This window comes from Mustela erminea, chromosome 7 (genome assembly GCF_009829155.1).
Source record: "Mustela erminea isolate mMusErm1 chromosome 7, mMusErm1.Pri, whole genome shotgun sequence".
NCBI lineage: Eukaryota > Metazoa > Chordata > Mammalia > Carnivora > Mustelidae > Mustela > Mustela erminea.
This window is the reverse complement of record NC_045620.1, coordinates 58,835,521-58,855,017: the sequence shown is the minus strand read 5'-3', so window position 1 is coordinate 58,855,017 and position 19,497 is coordinate 58,835,521. Positions and strand designations below refer to the sequence as shown.

Sequence of the window (19,497 nt, the reverse complement as noted above, 5' to 3'; positions counted from 1 at the left end):
CTTCCTCCTCTCTCTCTCTGCCTGCCTCTCTGCCTACTTGTGATCTCTCTCTGTCAAATAAATAAACAAAATCTTTTAAAAAAAAAGTTTAAGATAGACTGAGCATGGATAAATGCCAATGGGAAGAAGTGGTGGGAGAGGAGGAGAGAGAGAGAGAGAGAGAGAGAGAATAGGGCAAATATACGAGGGAGAGCTGGAATCTTTGAGGGAAAAAGTCCCTGAGAAGTAAGAGGACAATGTTTGAGCAGAGGTGATGAGTTTTCCTTTATCAGGAGATAGGACGTAGTCAAGAGGATGTTTGACCATGGCGCTCTATTTGACAGTTTGGGGCAGGAAGTTGAGGGATAAATGAGTAATGCGGGGCCAGACTCACCTTTATTTTGAAGTAAACCACGAACTGGGTGATGGAGGGGGTGGAGTCCAGGCTGGCTGACGTGGGCAATTTCTCAGGTGTGTCCTTCTTCTGAATTACTCAGCCAGATGGTGCTAAAAAGCAATCTTGTAGGAGAAGACAGGAATGGGGGCTCAGGTCTGCAATGGTTGAGCAGGGCTGGTGTGGAAGCAAATGCACCTTTTGCTAATACCTGCGGACTGATGTCATGGTCGTTTTTGGAGACTCCTTTTTTTTTTTTTAAAGATTTTATTAATTTACTTGACAGACAGAGATCACAAGTAGGCAGAGAGGCAGGCAGAGAGAGGGAGGGAGCAGGCTCCCCTAGGAGTAGAGAGCCAGATTTAGGGCTCGATCCCAGGACTCTGGGATCATGACCTGAGCCGAAGGCAGAGGCTTTAACCCACTGAGCCACCCAGGCGCCCCTGAGGACTGTTTTTCACTTGGAAACCTAAGTCCCTAGCCTTATAGAATATGACTCGAAATTGAAGAGGGAGCCCCAAAGCATTGAGATCAGAGTACCCCTTTGTATGCATATCTTCAGCGAGCAGGCTTTCAGATTTCCCAGTGCACATAATAATTTCTATTTTCCTCTTTTAGTGAAAGACACTAGTCACAAACCAGATATTCTGGATCCCATCAAGGACACGCTGGAAGTAGAACTTGGTAAGGTGGGTTGTGTTATCGCCATTGAATGACACTGTGCTTCTGGGAGCAGGTCTAAGTGTGGTATAAGGAAAAGAGTCTCGGGATTTTTTTAAAAGATTTTATTTGTCAGAGAAAAAGGGAGAAAGACAACACAAGCTGGGGGTGTCAGGCAGAGAAGGAGAGGGAAAAGCAGGCTCCCCACTGAGGAAGAAGCCCATGGCGGGACTCGATCCCAGAACCCTGGGATCATGACCTGAGCTAAAGGCAGACGTTTTACCGAATGAGCCACCCAAGCATCCTGAGGCTTGATATTTGAAATCGAACAGAATTGAGTTTGAATCTTGGCTCAGCATATGGCTACTTTTGTGACTTTACGGAGTTACTTATTCTTTCTAAGCTTCAGATTTTAAATCTGTAAAAAGAAGAAAACTGACCTCATCTGGATGAATCAAGAAATATAGGCTAATGTATCTTTTTTTTTTTAATATTTTATTTATTTCTTTGACAGAGAGAAATCACAAGTAGATGGAGAGGCAGGCAGAGAGAGAGAGAGAGAGGGAAGCAGGCTCCCTGTCAAGCAGAGAGCCCGATGCGGGACTCGATCCCAGGACCCTGAGATCATGACCTGAGCCAAAGGCAGCGGCTTAACCCACTGAGCCACCCAGGCACCCCACTATAGGCTAATGTATCTTAAGTGGCTGGTGCAGTGGACATGATCAATGGGTTTTAGATTCTTCCTTACTCATCCCAGAAGCAGGTGTTACATATATTATTAGGTCCATTGGTGAGTCTGTAAGTTTAACCAATTTACCAACTTGAATAGCATGAATCTTTACAAACATGATGTTTGATGTGGCCTTTAAGATAATTATAGAGGAACGCTACATCCCCTCATATTCCCAAGTAGCGTCTTCTTTTGGGTAGAGGGCTAAGTGACTTTCCTATTGGTCTCTTTGTATTTTATCAACTTCAATAACATCTACATTTTCGCACACAGTAAAATAAGAACTGCTCAATTTAAAACCAAGTACTGGCTATTCCAATAAAATAAGCGCTCTTTTAAATGCTAAAATATTTATAATTATAAATGGCAAAATAGGTACTATGGTAAAAGACCGCTAGATGGCAGTATCAGTGTGTCCTGATTATGGAAATGGAATTTGCAAAACCAGCAGCTTCACAAGAACGCAAGGAAGGAGGAAAGAAAAAAAAAAATTAATAATTCAAAAATAGCCAAGCTACATATGGTTCCAGTGAATTTTGAAGAATTACAGGGCGGGGGGGGACATTATTAAGATGCAAAGATGATTTTTTTTTAAAGGTGAAAATTTGGGTTTGAGGCAGAATGTATCTGGATAGCCCTTACGGAAAAAATGGCTAGAAAGAGGATAATGTAATAATACGCATCCCTACCTTAGTGCATTGTTCAGGAAATTGATGGATATCTAAATAATTTCTTCTTTAAACACATTAGTATAACCTCACAATTTTATTTTTAATTTATTTGACAGAGATCACAAGTAGGCAGAGAGGCAGGCAGAGAGGGGTGAGGGGTGGGGTAAGCAGGCTCCCTGCTCAGCAGAGAGCCCGATGCCAGGCTCGATCCCAGGACCCTGAGATCATGACCTGAGCAGAAGGCAGAGGCTTTAACCCACTGAGCCACCCAGGTGCCCCTCACAATTTTAATTTAATATGCAAATACTGGTCCGCAGTAAAATGTTCTTTGTTGACACACCTCGTACTGAACAGCAGCAGCGTTAGAAGAACAGGCTGGTCACTGAGGGGACTCCTCATTTTCCCCGTGTCTATCCTCCAACCACATCAGAATTCTTAGTGCTATGACCATATAGCCGCAGGTTTGAGATACAAGTATTGCCCATTCTTATTTGTTTCCAGATGAGAAACAGCTAGGTTTGGTTACCCCTGGCACGCCTGATTTTTACCTACAAACATGACTGCAGTCATGAATGATCTTGAGGTGGAGTGTTCCTCCTGAGGACAAAGCGTTCTCACGGACTTCCTATTTTTTGCGTCACCTTCATTTTCAGGAAAGCCTTTAACTCTTAACTGCACGGCACGATTTGGCTACCAAAAGGACTTTATGCCTGTAATAAAATGGTACATTAAAGATTCTGACCGGGAGTGGGAAGTCCCAACATCTGAGGAGATCAGGTAAGAAGGAAATTAGCAGACTATTATTATTTCTAATCCACACTAACTGCTTTCACCTTTGGAAACCTTAAAAATGCTGGAGGGATGGGGGCGCTGGGGGATGGACGCTGGGGAGGGTATGTGCTATGGTGAGTGCTGTGAATTGTGTAAGACTGATGATTCACAGATCTGTACCCCTGAAACAAATATGACATTAACTGTTAATAAAAATAAATGTAGACCCAGAGGTGAGCCGGCAGGCCGAGTTGCCAGTGTGGCCACTAGCGCCCACTAGTGGTGAATAGAAAAGCATGGAAATGCAAGTTCAGGTTCATTTTATTTTATTATTTTTTAAAATTTTTAAGAAGACTTTTATTTATTTATTTATTTGACACACACACACACACACAGAGAGTGATCACAAGCAGGCAGAGAAGCAGGTAGAGAGAGAGGGGGAAGCAGGCTCCCTGCTGAGCAGAGAGCCTGATGTGGGGCTCCATCCCAGGACCCTGAGATCATGACCTGAGCTGAAGGCAGAGGCTTAACCCCCTGAACCACCCAGGTACCCCCAGGTTCATTTTAAACAGCAGTTTATGATAAGCCATAAAATATCTAAGTTTTGTGAATATTTGTGAACCTCAGTTTGTAGCAACAGTTTGATGCAGCTTTACACATCAGGCTGACAAGCAGACAGGCATACCCACCCAGGCTGCCTGAATAGAAGTAACACGTCCAGACAATGGGAAAGAATGCTGCCCTCCCCTTACCCCATTTCCCCAGCGCCTTCCATTTAGAGTAGTGGTGGGTTCAGGCATCTAAATCTTCAGTTATTAACAGTCTGGGATGTATCTGGAGGAAAACGCACAGTAATGGGTCTGACCAAAAAGATGTGAAGCGAGGAACAGTTGAAGCAATCCAAATGGAAAAGAGGATTAAGAGATGGGATATCTGTCTTGTAGTCCTTACGTTTTATGGAAACTAGACTTAGTTTGTTGCTCTCTGGAGCACAGAACCCCGATTAGTAGACAGAATTTACTGGGAAGACAGTTTGGCTTAATAGAAAGGAGAACTCTAGCTATTCAGAGCTATCCAGCACCTCATGAGGCCAAACTCTGGTCCCTGGAAGGATTCAGTGTTTGGATCTAATCAGTCAGGACTGTCACTAAAAAAGAGTCTCTTGTTTTTCCAAAATCTGTTCCCAAGTAATAGTCTACTCATTAAGCACTTCCTTCTGATTCTTAAAACATTTCAATGAACAAATGTAATATTTTGAAAAGTACACGTTACTACAAAAAGTAAAGAACAAATTTTGATAACAATAACAGAATTTAGCAAGAACTTCTAAGACAAGAGAAGTTACACAAGCGCTCAGGTTCGAATATCTGTTTTTCACCTATTGGCAATGTGACCTTTGACCCCTGCAAGACTCCATTCCACCACCTGTAATCTATGGACACTTATGTCCACTTTCCAAGATCCTGGTAGGGAGCTGATATAGTAGAGGTGACATGCTCGCCTGACCAGTAAGAAGCATTCAGTGAATATGAGTTGGTATTGCAGGGTCCAAGCAACACAGCCTAAAAACCCCATCCATATAAACAGTATCCCTTCATGTAAAGACAGACTATAGATTGGCAACTTTAGAGAACTCAGACTGTGAATAAATACTGAGACTTACAACTTGCTGGATGGGGCAGAATGGCATTAGGCCCAGGACTCAGGCTGCCACTTGCAAGCAGAGTGACCTTAAACTACTGTTAGTGTTGGTGACCAAGTCAGGTGGCCAAGTTGGGGGTGTTCATACTCTTACCTCATGGGGGCTCCTGTGAGGTGAGGCATGAAGGAGACTCGATAGTCCACATTCAGTGCTCAAAAGAGTGAGCACAGATACATGATAAACCCCTGGTGGAAGTGAATGAATAGTCAGTTTTATTCTTAAAGTATTTTTACTGTCTAAAAAATTTTATTTATTTATTTAATATTTTATTTATTTATTTATTTATTTGCCAGAAAGGCAGAGAGAGATCACAAGTAGGCAGAGAGGCAGGGGGAAGCCGGATCCCTGCTTAGCAGAGAGCCCAACGCAGGGCTCCATCCCAGGACCCTGAGATCATGACCTGAGCCTAAGGCAGAGGCTTAACCCACTGATCCGCCAAGCACTCCTTTACTGTCTGTTTTCAAGGGAAATGCTTAGAGTAATAAAGGTCAGATGAGGCCTGCCAAAAATTAAATCCTGGTATAAATGCACAAAATGATGCCTAGCAGATTCAAAAATCAAAAAATGATACCCCATGATCAGATGGTCAGTCTTATGTTCTTTGGGCATCTCCCTTTACTCTTTGATCCCCTGGCTCTTCTGAAAGCCAAACTGTTTGGCAGCTAATATAAATGCCAAATATTGCAAAAGGTGGTCAGTTTGTGCTACTGAATGAGTAGGGTGTTCATCCTTCTTTCCTAGTGTAAAATCTACCAAAAAGGATAAAGTCATTGCCCGCGTTATCCACTTCAAAGAAGTTACCCAGAGGGAGCTTCGCAGGAAGCTTATTTGCTTTGCCCAGAACTCCCTCGGGAACACTACCCAGTCCCTCCAACTGAAAGAAAAGCAAGCAGGTAAGCCTGGAAGGTTGCCACACCATGCACACAACTGCTTTTATCTGAAAGGAGAGGAATTTTCCTAAAGAATTGTAATGATGATGACAGCAATTATACTTGCCAGTCGCCACTCTGCACTTCACTTGTATTAAACCATTTGATACTTTGACCAAGGACACATCACTAGTAAGTTTCAAATCAGTGATCCAGAACTGGTTGTCTTAACCAATACCCTATGTATGGGAGCTCTGTTAAAAAAAAAAAACAAACCTGTCATTCATTCATTCACTTACTCATTTATTCAGTCTACAAATACCTAATAGGTACCGTGCTAGGACCCAGCCCCCTGTTAGGGTTTTCTTTTCCTGCCTTCTCAATTCAGAGAACATGATGATCGGGTATTGGAGTCACCCTGCTTATTGCTCTGGGTGGCACGTGTAACATCACAGATCACAGCTTTTTAAAGGTGGAGTGGAAATTCCTGGTAGAAAATAGTTTTGAAATTTCTTTAAGAAGACACTCAATGATAAGCTTGATATCATTCATTCAATTAATAAATTAATTAATACATGAATAAATGTAAGTTTTGAATGCTACTGAGGCTTACAGGAGACATAATTTGTGCCTGGCCATAGTGGATGCTCCGTAATGGGGCTCCAGCTAGGAGAGGGGTGTGGAAGGTCTGATGTGTTAGGTATGGTGGAGGGTATGAAATGTAACCAAGCCATGCATAGCTCCTGGCCTCAGGAAGTTTAGACTTTACTGGTGATGACAGTGCATGAAAATAATTTATAATATGCAATGACAGGATATAAATGGGTTGTGGGGAAGTTTATAGGAGAAAAGTAACTAAAAGTGGCCATGATCAGTTTCCCTGGCCACCCCAATCAGGAATGGCCCGTTCCTGTGAATTGTCTCCGATTCATTGCAAGACGGTGCCCTCGAGATGTAATTGTACATGTTTCCAGCTTCAAGAGGATGCTTCCAAGAGAAGTGATTTTGATAAAATAATAGCATCAGAAAAGGTGCTGGGTGGGCATAGCATTGGTTAGAACGTGGTCTTGTCCCAGGAAAGCTGTCTCTGCGTTTGCTCATGGCTGCCATGTTTCCCCCAGTGGTGTTCCTATACATCCTGCTTGGCACCATCACGGCCCTGGCAGGCATGCTGACGGCAGCTGCTCTGCTCTACATGTACTGGATTGAAATAGTCCTGCTGTACCGAACCTACCAGAGCAAGGATGAGACCCTCGGGGGTAAGGTGACCCCCAACTTGCTTCTAAATTTTCCTCTCTGAACTGACTTAGAGGGAGAAACTCAAGAAATAGATGTTCCCTGGTAGAGAAGGTCCTGTCACTCAGCCTTTGAGACCTTCTTCCACGTCTGGTGGCTTCAGACCTGGGAGAGCTGGGAGCAGGTGGAGGCACAACTTCTTCTCAGTCCATTTACCAGGAATCTTGCTGACCAGCGATGCTATTGTAGATAGAGCATGTTGGGCTCGAAAATAATCTCTCTGCTCACCAACCTAATGCAATATGACAAATGACCCAACATCCCCATGCCTTAGTTTCCTCTCCTGTACAATGGGATTGTAGTCACCATTTTGTAGTGAATGCTCTGAGCACTCACTGAGTTAAGACATAATAATCATTTAGAAGAGCATCTAACACATAGTAAACATTCACTAGAAGCCAACTGTTATTGTCTCTTGAGTACTGAGCACATGCCAGTCAGGTGTATTGGTGGCTTGAGCTGTCACAGTGATTCTGCAAGTCTGGCACAGGGACATGAAGTCATGGGCCCAAAACTGAACTGCAGGCATGGTGCTAGAATTGGAGATTTGGACCCAGGCGATTTGGTTTAGAGCCCCCATTAGCTATTACCTTGATTAGCCTCATCTATAAAATGAGGGGCTTTGAAGATGGTGGCAATGTTCAAGAAGTATGAAAGTCTATAAAATCCAAGTACTATTACAATGAATGCACACTTCCCCAGGAGAAGGGATCATAGTACTTATTAGAAGAGCTTGCTTGAGTGTTTTTCTAGCGCCAGAGGTCCCTAAGATCAGAAGATTTGCAGTTTTAGTGAATGATTCTCTTGCTTGGAAAGGGCAGGATGCCTTCTGCTGGATTCCCAGGCTAATTACTTCCCATGTCAGCGCTTGCCCCACACTGAGATGCAATGAGGAGCTGTCAGATCTATAGGAAAAGGACAAGTGATGGGATGCATCAATTGTTCCTTTCTTTGGACCAATTATTCATGCAAGAAATCCTTAAGCCAAGAGTGTTTTCTGAGAATTATTTCTTTATGAAACTGACACGCTACCTACTGCACTAACGAGGCACCTGAAAATTATTTCTTTAAATTGGTTCTTTAGCTTTTACGAGTTGAGCAAGTTATTTAACCAATGTCTTAGTCATTCCCCTAGATGACTTACACTTTTTTTTTTTACTAAAATGATATTTATCTTAAGATTCTAGAGCTTATACAAAAGAGCCAATCAACCACTAACCTTTTAAATTTGTCCTTTCTCGTTTCACTTTGCACAGACAGTAACCTATTGAGGAGGCAGAACCCGGTTTTAAGGCACGGTTATTCATTGCCCTTCTGTGGCCAAACTAGTTTTACAGCAAAATGGCTGTTTCCTTAGAAGTTAATGCTGGATACCCCAAATTTTAGAGACACATAGATGGGCGAAGTTGCAAAGGACCTACAAAAGGTCCAATACTCCCATTTGTTAACTTTATTTCCAAAGAAATTTAATGTTTCCAGATTACAGAAAAATCCAAACCTGCTGGAGTTTCACAGGGATATGGAAGGAACAGAGGTGAATAGGGCGTGTCACACATTTAAATAACACAGCCCTTCCCTGCTGGCCATGCCCCATCCATATCCCCCCCCCCCCCCCCCACTGCCTGGCAGTGAGGAACTTTGCAGATGAGCCTCCTGGGCCTCCATTCTTCCGGCATTCTTCAGCATCCCCCTTTCTTGTGTCCTGGACCTCGCCCCGCCTTCTTTTTCTACTGCTGGCATTTCCATCCACTAGGGGTTCTCCTTATGTCCTGTTCAGCAATAGCATCAGCCCCCAGTAGCATCAGCCCCCCACCCCCTCACCCTGGGCTATCATTTGCTACTATAACATTTCTATTTGCCAGTCATTGTGCAAAGGACTAGAATATGATGCAATTATGTCCAGATGCCGATGCCCAAGAGTGAACTTTAGAGATTTTCTCCCTCTCTTGGTTGGTTAGTTACATAGCACATCCCAGTACTCAATGTGCATTTGTCATAATCCGCCCAACAGAGGCACATGAGACTTTACAGATACCCTGAAACGAGTTTTGTAAATATGATTTCCCATCTGGAAAGCAGGGGAAAAGGATATTTATCCTTCGAGCCTACTGTGAGCTGGACACCAAGCACTTTATATACCTGATATGCAACCTTGAAAACCGTCCACCAGGGCGTTCTTATTGCAGCCTTTCACACACAGGGATTCTAAAATAGGTGCTTGTGCTGTTGGCTCTGTCCTCTGCAAAGTCTGGGTCTTGGCAGTGCTTTGCTGGCTGAATGTTACCACGCTTTGACAGAACAGTCTTTGATGTGTAACTCCTGAGACAGCAACAGTGCAGTGCAAAGAAAACTCAGAGGAACCCCCGAGTATGTGTGATTTAATCAATAAGCCACAGTTGTTTGATCTGACCTCAGTGAAAAGGCAGGAGTGCGTCATAAATTAGAATTCAAATCCGGTCGGATAATCGACACCACTCAGCAGTGTGATTCTGAAACGGACACAGTTGCTGCTTTTTATTGTGACATCAATTCAGTAAGGAACCCGAAACTTAACTTTTGCCCATATAAAGTAGGATACAAAGCCCGTGTAGAGATACCACGATAGTGAGGCATAGGTAAATGGTTGACTTTTTTTTTTTAATTGTTTTTCTTCCTCAGATAAAAAGGTATTTGATGCTTTTGTATCTTATGCAAAATGGAGCTCTTTTGGGAGTGAGGTCACTTCCTCTCTGAGCGAGGAATACCTGGCTCTGAATCTGTTCCCTGAAGTTCTGGAAAACAAATATGGATACAATTTGTGTTTGCTGGAAAGAGATGTGGCCCCAGGAGGAGGTAGGTCCTGTGTGCCAAGAGAAGATCTAGAACAAAATGGACAGTTGAAAACAAGTGCTCTGTGGGCTTTCCTGTCATTCCTTCTGTTGGGATATACCTCTTCTGGAAAGTTCCATGAGCTTAGAATAGGTTGGGCCACAGCGCAGGAGAACATGTATTGCAGAGACGTGTTCTGTTGTCCCCCGCCTCCCAAAATAAATAAATAAATCCATCTTCGGGAAAAATGACTGGGCCCTAGGGAGGCCTTCCTGAACAGATAGAGTTCCTGCCTCCTCTGTAGGATGTCATCTCTGTTATCCAAAATAAGTGGTCCCCCTGCTTTGTAAGACTCTACTGGCCACAACCCTCAGCACTGGGTAAGACACTGGCCACTCATTAGATGTGCAGATCTCACTCCGTACCTCCCTTCCTCTTCCCCAGGCATCCCACCAGGGAGCCTGGGTCATCCCATGCCCCCCTGTTATCCCAGCCTGCCTTGTGCCAACAAGCTCTGCTCCTAGAGGAATTGAGTGTTTGAGGACATGGAACACAAAGAGAGGCATGTAAATCTGAGTCCCCTGAGACCAGAATGTATCTTCAACTGTCAGCAGAGCTAATACTGAAAAAGGGGCATAGAAAACCATGCTTGCTTTTCTCCTTCCCCAAGAGTGCCTTTGGAAGGAACCCTCTGGGTAGATCTGGGAGATTCAGAGATTCGGGGTTATGGAGACTCCGGGTTTAGTGATAACAGTTTCTTGAACTCTATTTCTAGTGTATGCGGAAGACATTGTGAACGTGATTAAGAAAAGTAGAAGAGGAATATTTATCTTGAGCCCCAGCTATGTCAGTGGACCCAGTGTCTTTGAACTACAAGCCGCAGTGAATCTGGCCTTGGATGATCAAACACTGAAACTAATTTTAATTAAGTTCTGTTCTTTCCAAGAGCCAGAGTCTCTACCTCATCTTGTGAAAAGAGCTCTCCGCGTTTTGCCCACAGTCACTTGGAGAAACTTAAAATCAGTCCCTCCCAATTCCAGGTTCTGGACTCAGATACGCTACCATATGCCAGTGAAAAACTCAGAAGGATTCAGGTGGAACCATCTTAGAAGTATCCCTGAATTTTTTCACTGGAAATGACTCAGTGAAACAGAAACCACTGGGAGGAGCTCACAGCCTAGGAAATGGTGAAGCAGACCTTGAGCCATCTCCTCCCGGTCTCTGGTGAGTAGAGATGTGGATGGACAGAACACTCATGGACAGAACACACAGCACGGATCAGCTCATAGAAGATGGGAAGTGTTTTGTGACTCTGAGCAAGCGTGGCAGGCCTGGGAATAACCCTGAAGCTCTGGATAGTGCCTCCGATAGGCTCTGGACAGAGGGCGAGTACATTCTCCAGATGCTTGCACAAATTCAGCACACATGCCCCTCAGACTTTCCAAGCGGTCTGAGCTGAATTGACAGATATAGTCACTTTTGCTTTGTGTTTATCGGCTACCAGGCCTGCTATTTGTCATATATATATATATATATATATATATATATATATATATATATATATTTATATCTATTTGGAATCAAATAAATATTATTTTATTCGAAGTAACTGATTTAAACTTTGCCTAAAGCTTTTCTGTTAAAAAAAAAAAAAGTCCTTACTCCACATTCACCTACTGACTCTGGAGCATAGAAAGTAAGTGGGAAAGGCAGAAACCGGGGGGTGGGGGGACAGGTGCAGATGGGGCCACCATCAGTTACTACTCTGTCCTTGAGGGAAGCGCGCCCTCTGAGCAGAGGAAATAGAGGAAGGAGCGCTTCCTGTGATGGGCAAGGGGGGTAGTCTTATGCTGGACACAAGGCCAGGGGAGCAGCTGCTCCTTGTCCCGCTGGCCATTGGGCAAGGCATGAAGAACACCACCTTACTCCGGTCCACTGGAAATGGAGACCAAGCAGGTCATCATGACTGGGCCAATGAGGAGACAAGGAACAGCTTAGCACTTACAAGGTAGAAAGGCAATGACAAGAGTTAGCAGCCAAGGTACAAGTCTGAGAAGTGTATACTTTGTTTAAAAGACAACAAGGATGGAGCTTGGATAGAGCTTTGGTCTGAGCCGCTTGCCATTGAGGCTGCATTCCTTGCATGTGCTTCCTGACCTACTGATCTCAGCTGAGTCCTGAGTAACAGGGCAATATGCCAGTAGTTTTCCTGACCGCCAAGGCGGATCTCATTCTCGTAAATTCATTTTCCTTAGGAGATTTCAAACTATAGTCACAACAGTGTTCTGCTCCCAGAGGACTATAAAATCTTCACCCTCTGCCATCCCTGTCTGAATGGAATGATTCGTCTGAGCAATGAAGACAAGCAACTTCTGGGCTCATTCAAATGTAATGTGTCACATTCCCTGGTCCGAACGCCAGCCAAGTTCAGAATGGTGAAAAGGCATCATTGTCTGGCTACTGCTTGGAGCCTGTATGAAATGCTTTTGAGTGGTTTTTCCACAGAGGCTCCCACATCAGAAAAACCACTGCGGCTTTGGCATCAAGCGACATCCTTGTTGGGAATTTCAGTGATGAAGTTAAAGATGAGTTAAAAGGTATAAATTATTCCTGGAGGAAGTTTCTTGTGGGAAGGCTCATTGTAGGGTCTCAGTGGGGAAAGTATCCACACTGTCATTGTGCCCTTGTGCTATGGTGATGGCCAGCATCCCTGCTTTCCCTGCCAGCTGCTCACTGAGCTCTAAGACTCAGAAACCTCTTTGGGCCAGTTGACCCAGGTTTATTTTATTTGAAAATAAATTTTGCTAAAACTTATCAATCCAGTGGCACACAGTTTTTTCTTAGCGTAACAGAAGCTCACACTGAGCCTCAGGTTTGTACATACTCAGAAAAGACCAAGGGAGGGACTACCTAAGCCAACATTTTACAGAATATACTCTTTCTAGGTTGGTGGAGACATTGAAAATGACAAATCAACCTCAGGGACAAAGGTTGATTTACACTTCTTGCATGCAAATCAACCAAAATAAAGTAGGCAACTGAGACAAATATTCTATGTATAGGAGATGAATGGTAATTAAACAGTTGAACTCAGTGGAATACAATGAGAAAAGAGCATAACTTCCTCACTTCATTTTCTAGATAAGGTGACCATATGTTCAGTTCCTAGTTTATACCTGTTGTCCCTCTATAATAACCTCACTCTGAAAAGGTGCCCTAGTTTAGATGATGGTCATTTTGCCTCTAATATACGCTGAAGAGTACTCCTTACTAACCCTGGATGTTACCTCAGGCAAATCTCACAGCCATCCTGGCATCTTCTGGGGTTTAATACCTACATTTTCTATCTCTGTTATTTCCAGATTGCAGTTCTAGGTAAGATGGAGTAAGTACACACCACCCTATCTCTCCCATTCATAGCAGCTATAAAATATGGATCACATGCTTAGAAAGTCAGTTTCAGGATTTTTGAAAGGTAAATCAAGGCAGAATGATTGGAGAGGACTAGAATTCAAAGTTTCATGATTTTATTTTCCTCTGATATCCCTTGGCTTGGACTCAACGCAGTCTGAAACTCAGAAGTGGATGTTGGTAACGACACAGGGTTCCAGAAGTAGCCCCCTCATTTCACTGTGAAGATTGGAAAAGGAGTTTCCTAACACTCTTGTATTTTTTTCCTTTCTATGTTCTTTTACTTCCTGGCCCCTATGCAATTCTACAAAAGCAGAGGTAAGAGGACCTTCATTTCTGTGGAAGGGGAATTGTCCCCTTTGTTGCAAGAAGCTGTCGTCCCCAGAGAGTGTGGCAAACATCTTTTGATTTTTCTTTTTGGTCTCTCTGTCCTCTTACCATTTAGGTGTGGAGATAGAAGCAGTTGAAGAAGTGCACTATAGGGTATATAAACACCAACACTCTAGCCAGAGAACTGCAAAAAAAGAGGTTAAGAGGCCTCTAGAATCAGAAAGTGCCTTGAGGATTGAAGACAGAAAGGAACCCGGAAAAACAAAACATGAGGTTGCTTGCAAACACCTGGGCTCATCCTTAAGCATGTACATATGCACAGATCTGGCCCAAAATAGAATACTATAATATTGAGAATTCTACAGAACAGGCCACTTCCAGAGTTCCAGACTGACCGCTGAAAAGTGTATATGTATAGTAAGTCTGAGTAGAACTGAAAGACAGTGAAATAGAACTGATATTGAAACCACAAGACTGTTTAGAAATTGGGGTGTGAATCCAACTAGGTCAAATACTTGCTAAACAAAAATAACATTCTACATAGGATTTCAACAAGACCCAAATCTGCATAACAAAATACTTAAAATGTTCAGGATATAATCCACTGAAAGCAAAGAATTATATCTTCTAATTTTATCTTCTAAGTTTTCCAACATAGGTAGATACAATATCTAGGTTAACTACAACATAAAGGAGGAGGGTATGAGGGTATGGGAACTTATATGGTGGTAAGGCATCTACATATCACTTGAAGTGGTAAAATACTGATTCTAAGTAGAAAGTGAAACATAAATATGTTATAACATAAGTATGTTATATATAATGCCTTGGGCAATTGCTAAAACAAAGAAAAAAAACAAGCTTGAATGAAAATAGAATAATGAAGTTATTTAAATAACCCAAAAGAGGGAAGGAAAAGAAAAGGATTAAAAAAACTGAGAAAGCAAACAGAAATCAAGTAATAAAATGGTAGGGGCGCCTAAGTGGCTCAATCAGTTAAGTGACTGCCTTCAGCTCAGGTCATGATCCCAGGGTCCTGGGATCGAGGCTCATTATCAGGCTCTCTGCTCAGGAGGGAAGTCTGCTTCTCGCCCTCTCCCTGGTCATGTTCTCTCTCATTCACTCTCCCTCTTTCAAACAGATAAAGTCTTCTTTAAAAATTTGAGAGATAAAAGTAACAAAATGGTAGACATAAATCTAAATATATCAATGATTATATTAAATGCAAAATGTATAAACATAGCTAGTAAAAGGCCAACATTATTAGAACACATTCTTTAAAAAACGACCCGACTGTATTCCCTCTGCAATAAACATCTTAGATATAATGATATAGGTAGGCTGAAACTAAAAGTTAGATATAAATATATTATATAATCATTAACTAAAGGAAAGTTGAAGTGCCTATATTAATATCAGCTTAAGTAGACTTCAGAGCAAAGAAAATTACTGGATAAAGACAATATCATATGAGGATTAAAAGGATAAATTTTCTAAAGAGATATAACAATCTTAATAACATAAATGTGTATGTACCTAACAACAGAGATTCAAGCTAAAATAAAGTAAAAACTGACAACTAAAAGAAGAAATACATAAATCCTCACTTGCACTAGGACACTTTAATAGTCTCCTCTCAGGTATTGATAAAACTAGTAAACAGAACTTAGGCAAGAACAAAGTACTGACCAATTACCATTTCATTAGTAATTTCTAAATCTAGTTGACAATTATAGCAGAACACCTGACAACAGCAGAATACATATTATTTTGATATACACATAGGACATTTTCCATGATAGGCCATATCTTAAGTCATAAAGCAAAAATTACCAAAAATTAAAAAATTATATAAAATATGTTCTCTGTAATAAATTTAAATTAGAAATTAATAAGAAAGTGATAGGAAAAAAAAAACTCAAAACACTTGGATATTAAACAACATATTTCTAAATAATTCCTAGCTGCAACAGGATGTCTCAAGGGCAATTAAATGTATTTTGAATTGAAGGAAAATGTAACATATCAAAATTTGCAGGATTCGGCCAAAGTTGTGCTTAGCAGAAAATTTAAAGTATTAAGATCTTATATTATAAAAGGAAAATGGGGGAGGAGCAAGATGGAAAAGGAATAGGAAACCAAATATCCTTGGGTCCCAGGAGCTTAGCTAGATAGTTATCAAACCATTCTGAACACCTACAAACTCAACAGGAGACTGAAGAGAAGAAGAGCAGTAATTCTAGGAACAGAAAAGCAACCACTTTCTGGAAGGCAGGACATGCGGAGAAGTAATTCTGAGGCCATGGGAAGATAAACCACAGGGGGAGGGGCTGGTTTCTGGCAAGTGGTAGCACAGTGGGGCACAAAATTGGAATATTTAGAAATCTGCTCCATTGAGGGACCTCCCTCCAGAGGCTAAGCCAGGTGTGGGGGAGGTGAAGCCCTTACAGGGACAGTGTGGTCTCAGGACCTGCAAGGTCACAGAATGGGAGGTACCTGAGTGTGGCAGAGCCCCCAGGCATTGGAGTGGGGAAGCCGGTGGCAGAGACTGAGCCAAGCAGTGAGCTGTCAACTTAGGGTTACTTTAAATTGTCATCCAAGGCACAGTCTGGCCACTGCTCTTCAAGCAGGGACCCCACAAGTAGCAGATCTGGGGAGACTCACCTTCCTCCTCCTCTTGGAGGAGCAGCATGTTAGGAATCTACTGGGTTTGGAGACTCCAAATGGGGCTGTGTGCCAGAGATAGAAATGCTCGGTTACAGGCCAGGTGAGAACAGCGTGCAGCCAGAGACCAAGGAGATGGGAGCAACTGACTGCTTTTTTATGAGAATGCACTGAGGAGTGGGGCCCTGAGCTCCACCAGGCTGGAGATTAGGAGGCCACCATTTTCATTCCCATCCTCCAAAGCCCTATGGAAAGCATTCAGGGAACAAAAGCTATGAGCATGAACCCAAGCAGATTACTTAGTATGGCCCCTGGCAAGGGTGGTACAATTCTGCCTCTGGCAAAGACATTTGAGAATCACTGCAAACAGGCCCCTCCCCGAGAAGATCAGCAAGAACATCCAGCCAAGACCAAGTTCACCTATCAGTGAGAACCAGGAAACTCCAGAGTTAGGGGAAAGCACCACATAAAATTCATGGTTCTCTCCCTACGATTGATTCTTTAGTCTTTCAAAGTTAAAGTTTTTTAAATTTTATTTTTTTCTTACTCTATTTTTAAAAATTTTTCCTCTTAATTTAAGCTTTTTTAAACTATTTTATCAATACCTTTTAAAAAAATCTTCTTAAATTTTCATTGTGTATAGTCATATTCTATCCTTTAATCATGTTTAATCTTATTTTTTTGTATACATAAAGGTTTTTCTTTCTTTAAAATTTTGGGGTACAGTTTCTTCTAACAGATCAAAATGTACCCTAAATCTAGCACATACCTTTCTTCTGCTCTCCAGCCTAGTCATATTTTTTTGTTCTCTTTCTTTTTCCTTTTTCAACCAACTTCTTAACAATTCCTTTTTTAAAATCTCTTTTAATTTTTATCTTTACAGTCATATTCCATCCCTTCATTAGGTTTACCCTTATTTTTGTATATATCAGTTTTTCTTTCTTTAAAATTTTGGGAGGCATTTTCTTCTAACAGACCAAAATATACCCAAAATCAATATGAGTGGCTCTGTTCTATCCACCAGTCTAATATATACATTTTTTTCTTTTTTTTTCCTCCTTTCTTCTCCCACTGATTTCTTCTTTCTTCTGATTTAGTTAGTGTATATTTTTCTGGGGTCTTTGCTAACCTCAAAGTATTTATTCTCTCATTCATCAATTCTTATCTAGATAAAATGACAGGGCAAAAAAACTCACTTCAAAAAAAAAAAAAAAAAGAACAAGAGGCAGTACCGATGGCTAGGGACCTAATCAATATGGACATTAGTAAGATGTCAAAACTAGAGTTCAGAATGACAATTATCAAGGTGCTAGCTGAGCTCAAAAAAAGCATGGAAGATACAGGAGAAACCCTTTCTGTGGAAATAAAATTCTTTTCTGAAGAATTAAAAGAACTAAAATCTAGCCAAGTTGAAATCAAAAAAGCTATTAATGAGGTGCAATAAGAAATGGAGGCTCTTACTGCTAGGATAAATGAGGCAGAAGAAAGAATTAATGATATAGAAAAACAAATGATGGAAAATAAAGAAGCTGAGAAAAAGAAAGATAAACAACTCTTAGACCACAAGGGGAGAATTCAAGAGATAAGTGATATCATAAGATGAAACAATATTAGAATAACTGGGATCCCAGAAGAGGAAGAAGGGGGAGGGCAAAATGTAGATTTGAGCTAATTATAGCATAGAATTTCCCTAATTTGGCAAGGGGAACAAGCATCAAAATCCAGGAGGCACAGGGACCCCCTCTCAAAATCAATAAAAATATGTCAACACCTCATCATCTAATAGTAAAACTTACAAGTCTCAATGACAAAGAGAAAATTCTAAAAGCAGCTTGGGACGAAGGTCGTAACACACAATGGTAGAAATATTAGATTGGCAGCAGACCTATCTACAGAGGCCTGGCAGGCCAGAAAGGACTGGCATGATATATTCAGAGGACTAAAGGAGAAAAATATGCAGCCAAGAATACTATATCCAGCTAGGCTGTCATTGAAAAGAGAAGGAGAGATAAAAAGCTTCCAGGACAAACAAAACCTAAAACAATTTGCATACACCAAACCAGCCCTACAGGAAATATTGGAAGGAGCAAAGAGAGAGCCAAAAAGTAACAGACCAGAAATTAACAGAGACAATATACAGTAACAGTCTCCTTATAGATGATTCAGTGGCACTAAATTCATATCTTTCAATAGTTACCCTAAATGTAAATGGACTAAATATCCCAATCAGAAGACACAGGATAAAATTTTAAAAATTATCCATTTTATCAGAATGGATTAAAAAAAAAAAACATCGGTATGCTGTCTGCAAGAAACTCATTTCAGATCCAAAGACACCTCCAGATTTAAAGTGAGGATGTGGAAAACAATTTACCATGCTAATGGACATCAAAAGAAAGGTAGGGTGGCAATCCTTATATCAGATAAATTAGGTTTTAAGCCAAAGACTATAAGAAGAGATGAGGAAGGACACTATACCATACTTAAAGTGTCTGTGTAACAAGAAGATCTAACAATTTTAAATATCTATGCCCCTAATATTGGAGCAGCTAATTATATAAACCAATTAATAATAAAATCAAAGAAATACATCAACAATAATACAATAATAGTAGGGACTTTAACACCCCCTCACTGAAATGGACAGATCATCTAAGCAAAAGATCAACAAGGAAATAAAGACCTTAAGTGACCCACTGGACCAGATGGACATAGCAGATATATTCAGAACATTCCATCTCCAAGCAACAGAATACACATTCTTGTCTAGTGCAATGGAACATTCTCCAGATTAGATCACAAATAATCCTAAAATTTAAATGGAACCAGAAAAGACCCCAAATAGCCAGAGGAATGTTGAAAAAGAAAACCAAAGTTGGCATCATCACAATTCCAGACTTCAAGCTCTATTACAAACCTGTAATCATCAAGACAGTATGGTACTAGCACAAAAAGAGACACATAGATCAATGGAACAGAATAGAGAGCCCAGAAATGGACCCTCAACTCTATGGTCAACTAATCTTCGACAAAGCAGGAAAGAAGGTCCAATGGAAAAAAGTCTCTTCAACAAATGGTGTTGGGAAAATGGGACAGCCACATGAAAAGAATGAAACTGAACCATTTCCTATATCACACACAAAAATAGACTTTAAATGGATGAAAGACCTCAATGTGAGAAAGGAATCCATCAAAATCCTTAAGGAGAACAC

At 41.4% G+C, this 19,497-nt stretch overlaps 1 protein-coding gene across 3 annotated transcripts in view; it reads left to right on the top strand.

The window, feature by feature from the left end:
• Window positions 1–12,698, top strand: part of IL18RAP (interleukin 18 receptor accessory protein) — a 38,531-nt gene extending 25,833 nt beyond the window's left edge. The window contains exons 7-12 of one of the 3 annotated variants that reach the window (XM_032351715.1): window positions 992–1,057; window positions 3,088–3,211; window positions 5,649–5,800; window positions 6,898–7,035; window positions 9,731–9,904; window positions 10,921–12,698. In XM_032351715.1, the coding sequence (XP_032207606.1) occupies window positions 992–1,057; window positions 3,088–3,211; window positions 5,649–5,800; window positions 6,898–7,035; window positions 9,731–9,904; window positions 10,921–10,955 (689 nt within the window). In that variant the 3' untranslated portion in view covers window positions 10,956–12,698. Of the gene's footprint in view, window positions 1–991; window positions 1,058–3,087; window positions 3,212–5,648; window positions 5,801–6,897; window positions 7,036–9,730; window positions 9,905–10,655 lie in introns of all 3 variants that reach the window. The other 2 variants (XM_032351712.1, XM_032351714.1) reach the window with 2 other exon arrangements.
• Window positions 12,699–19,497: the final 6,799 nt, after the last annotated feature.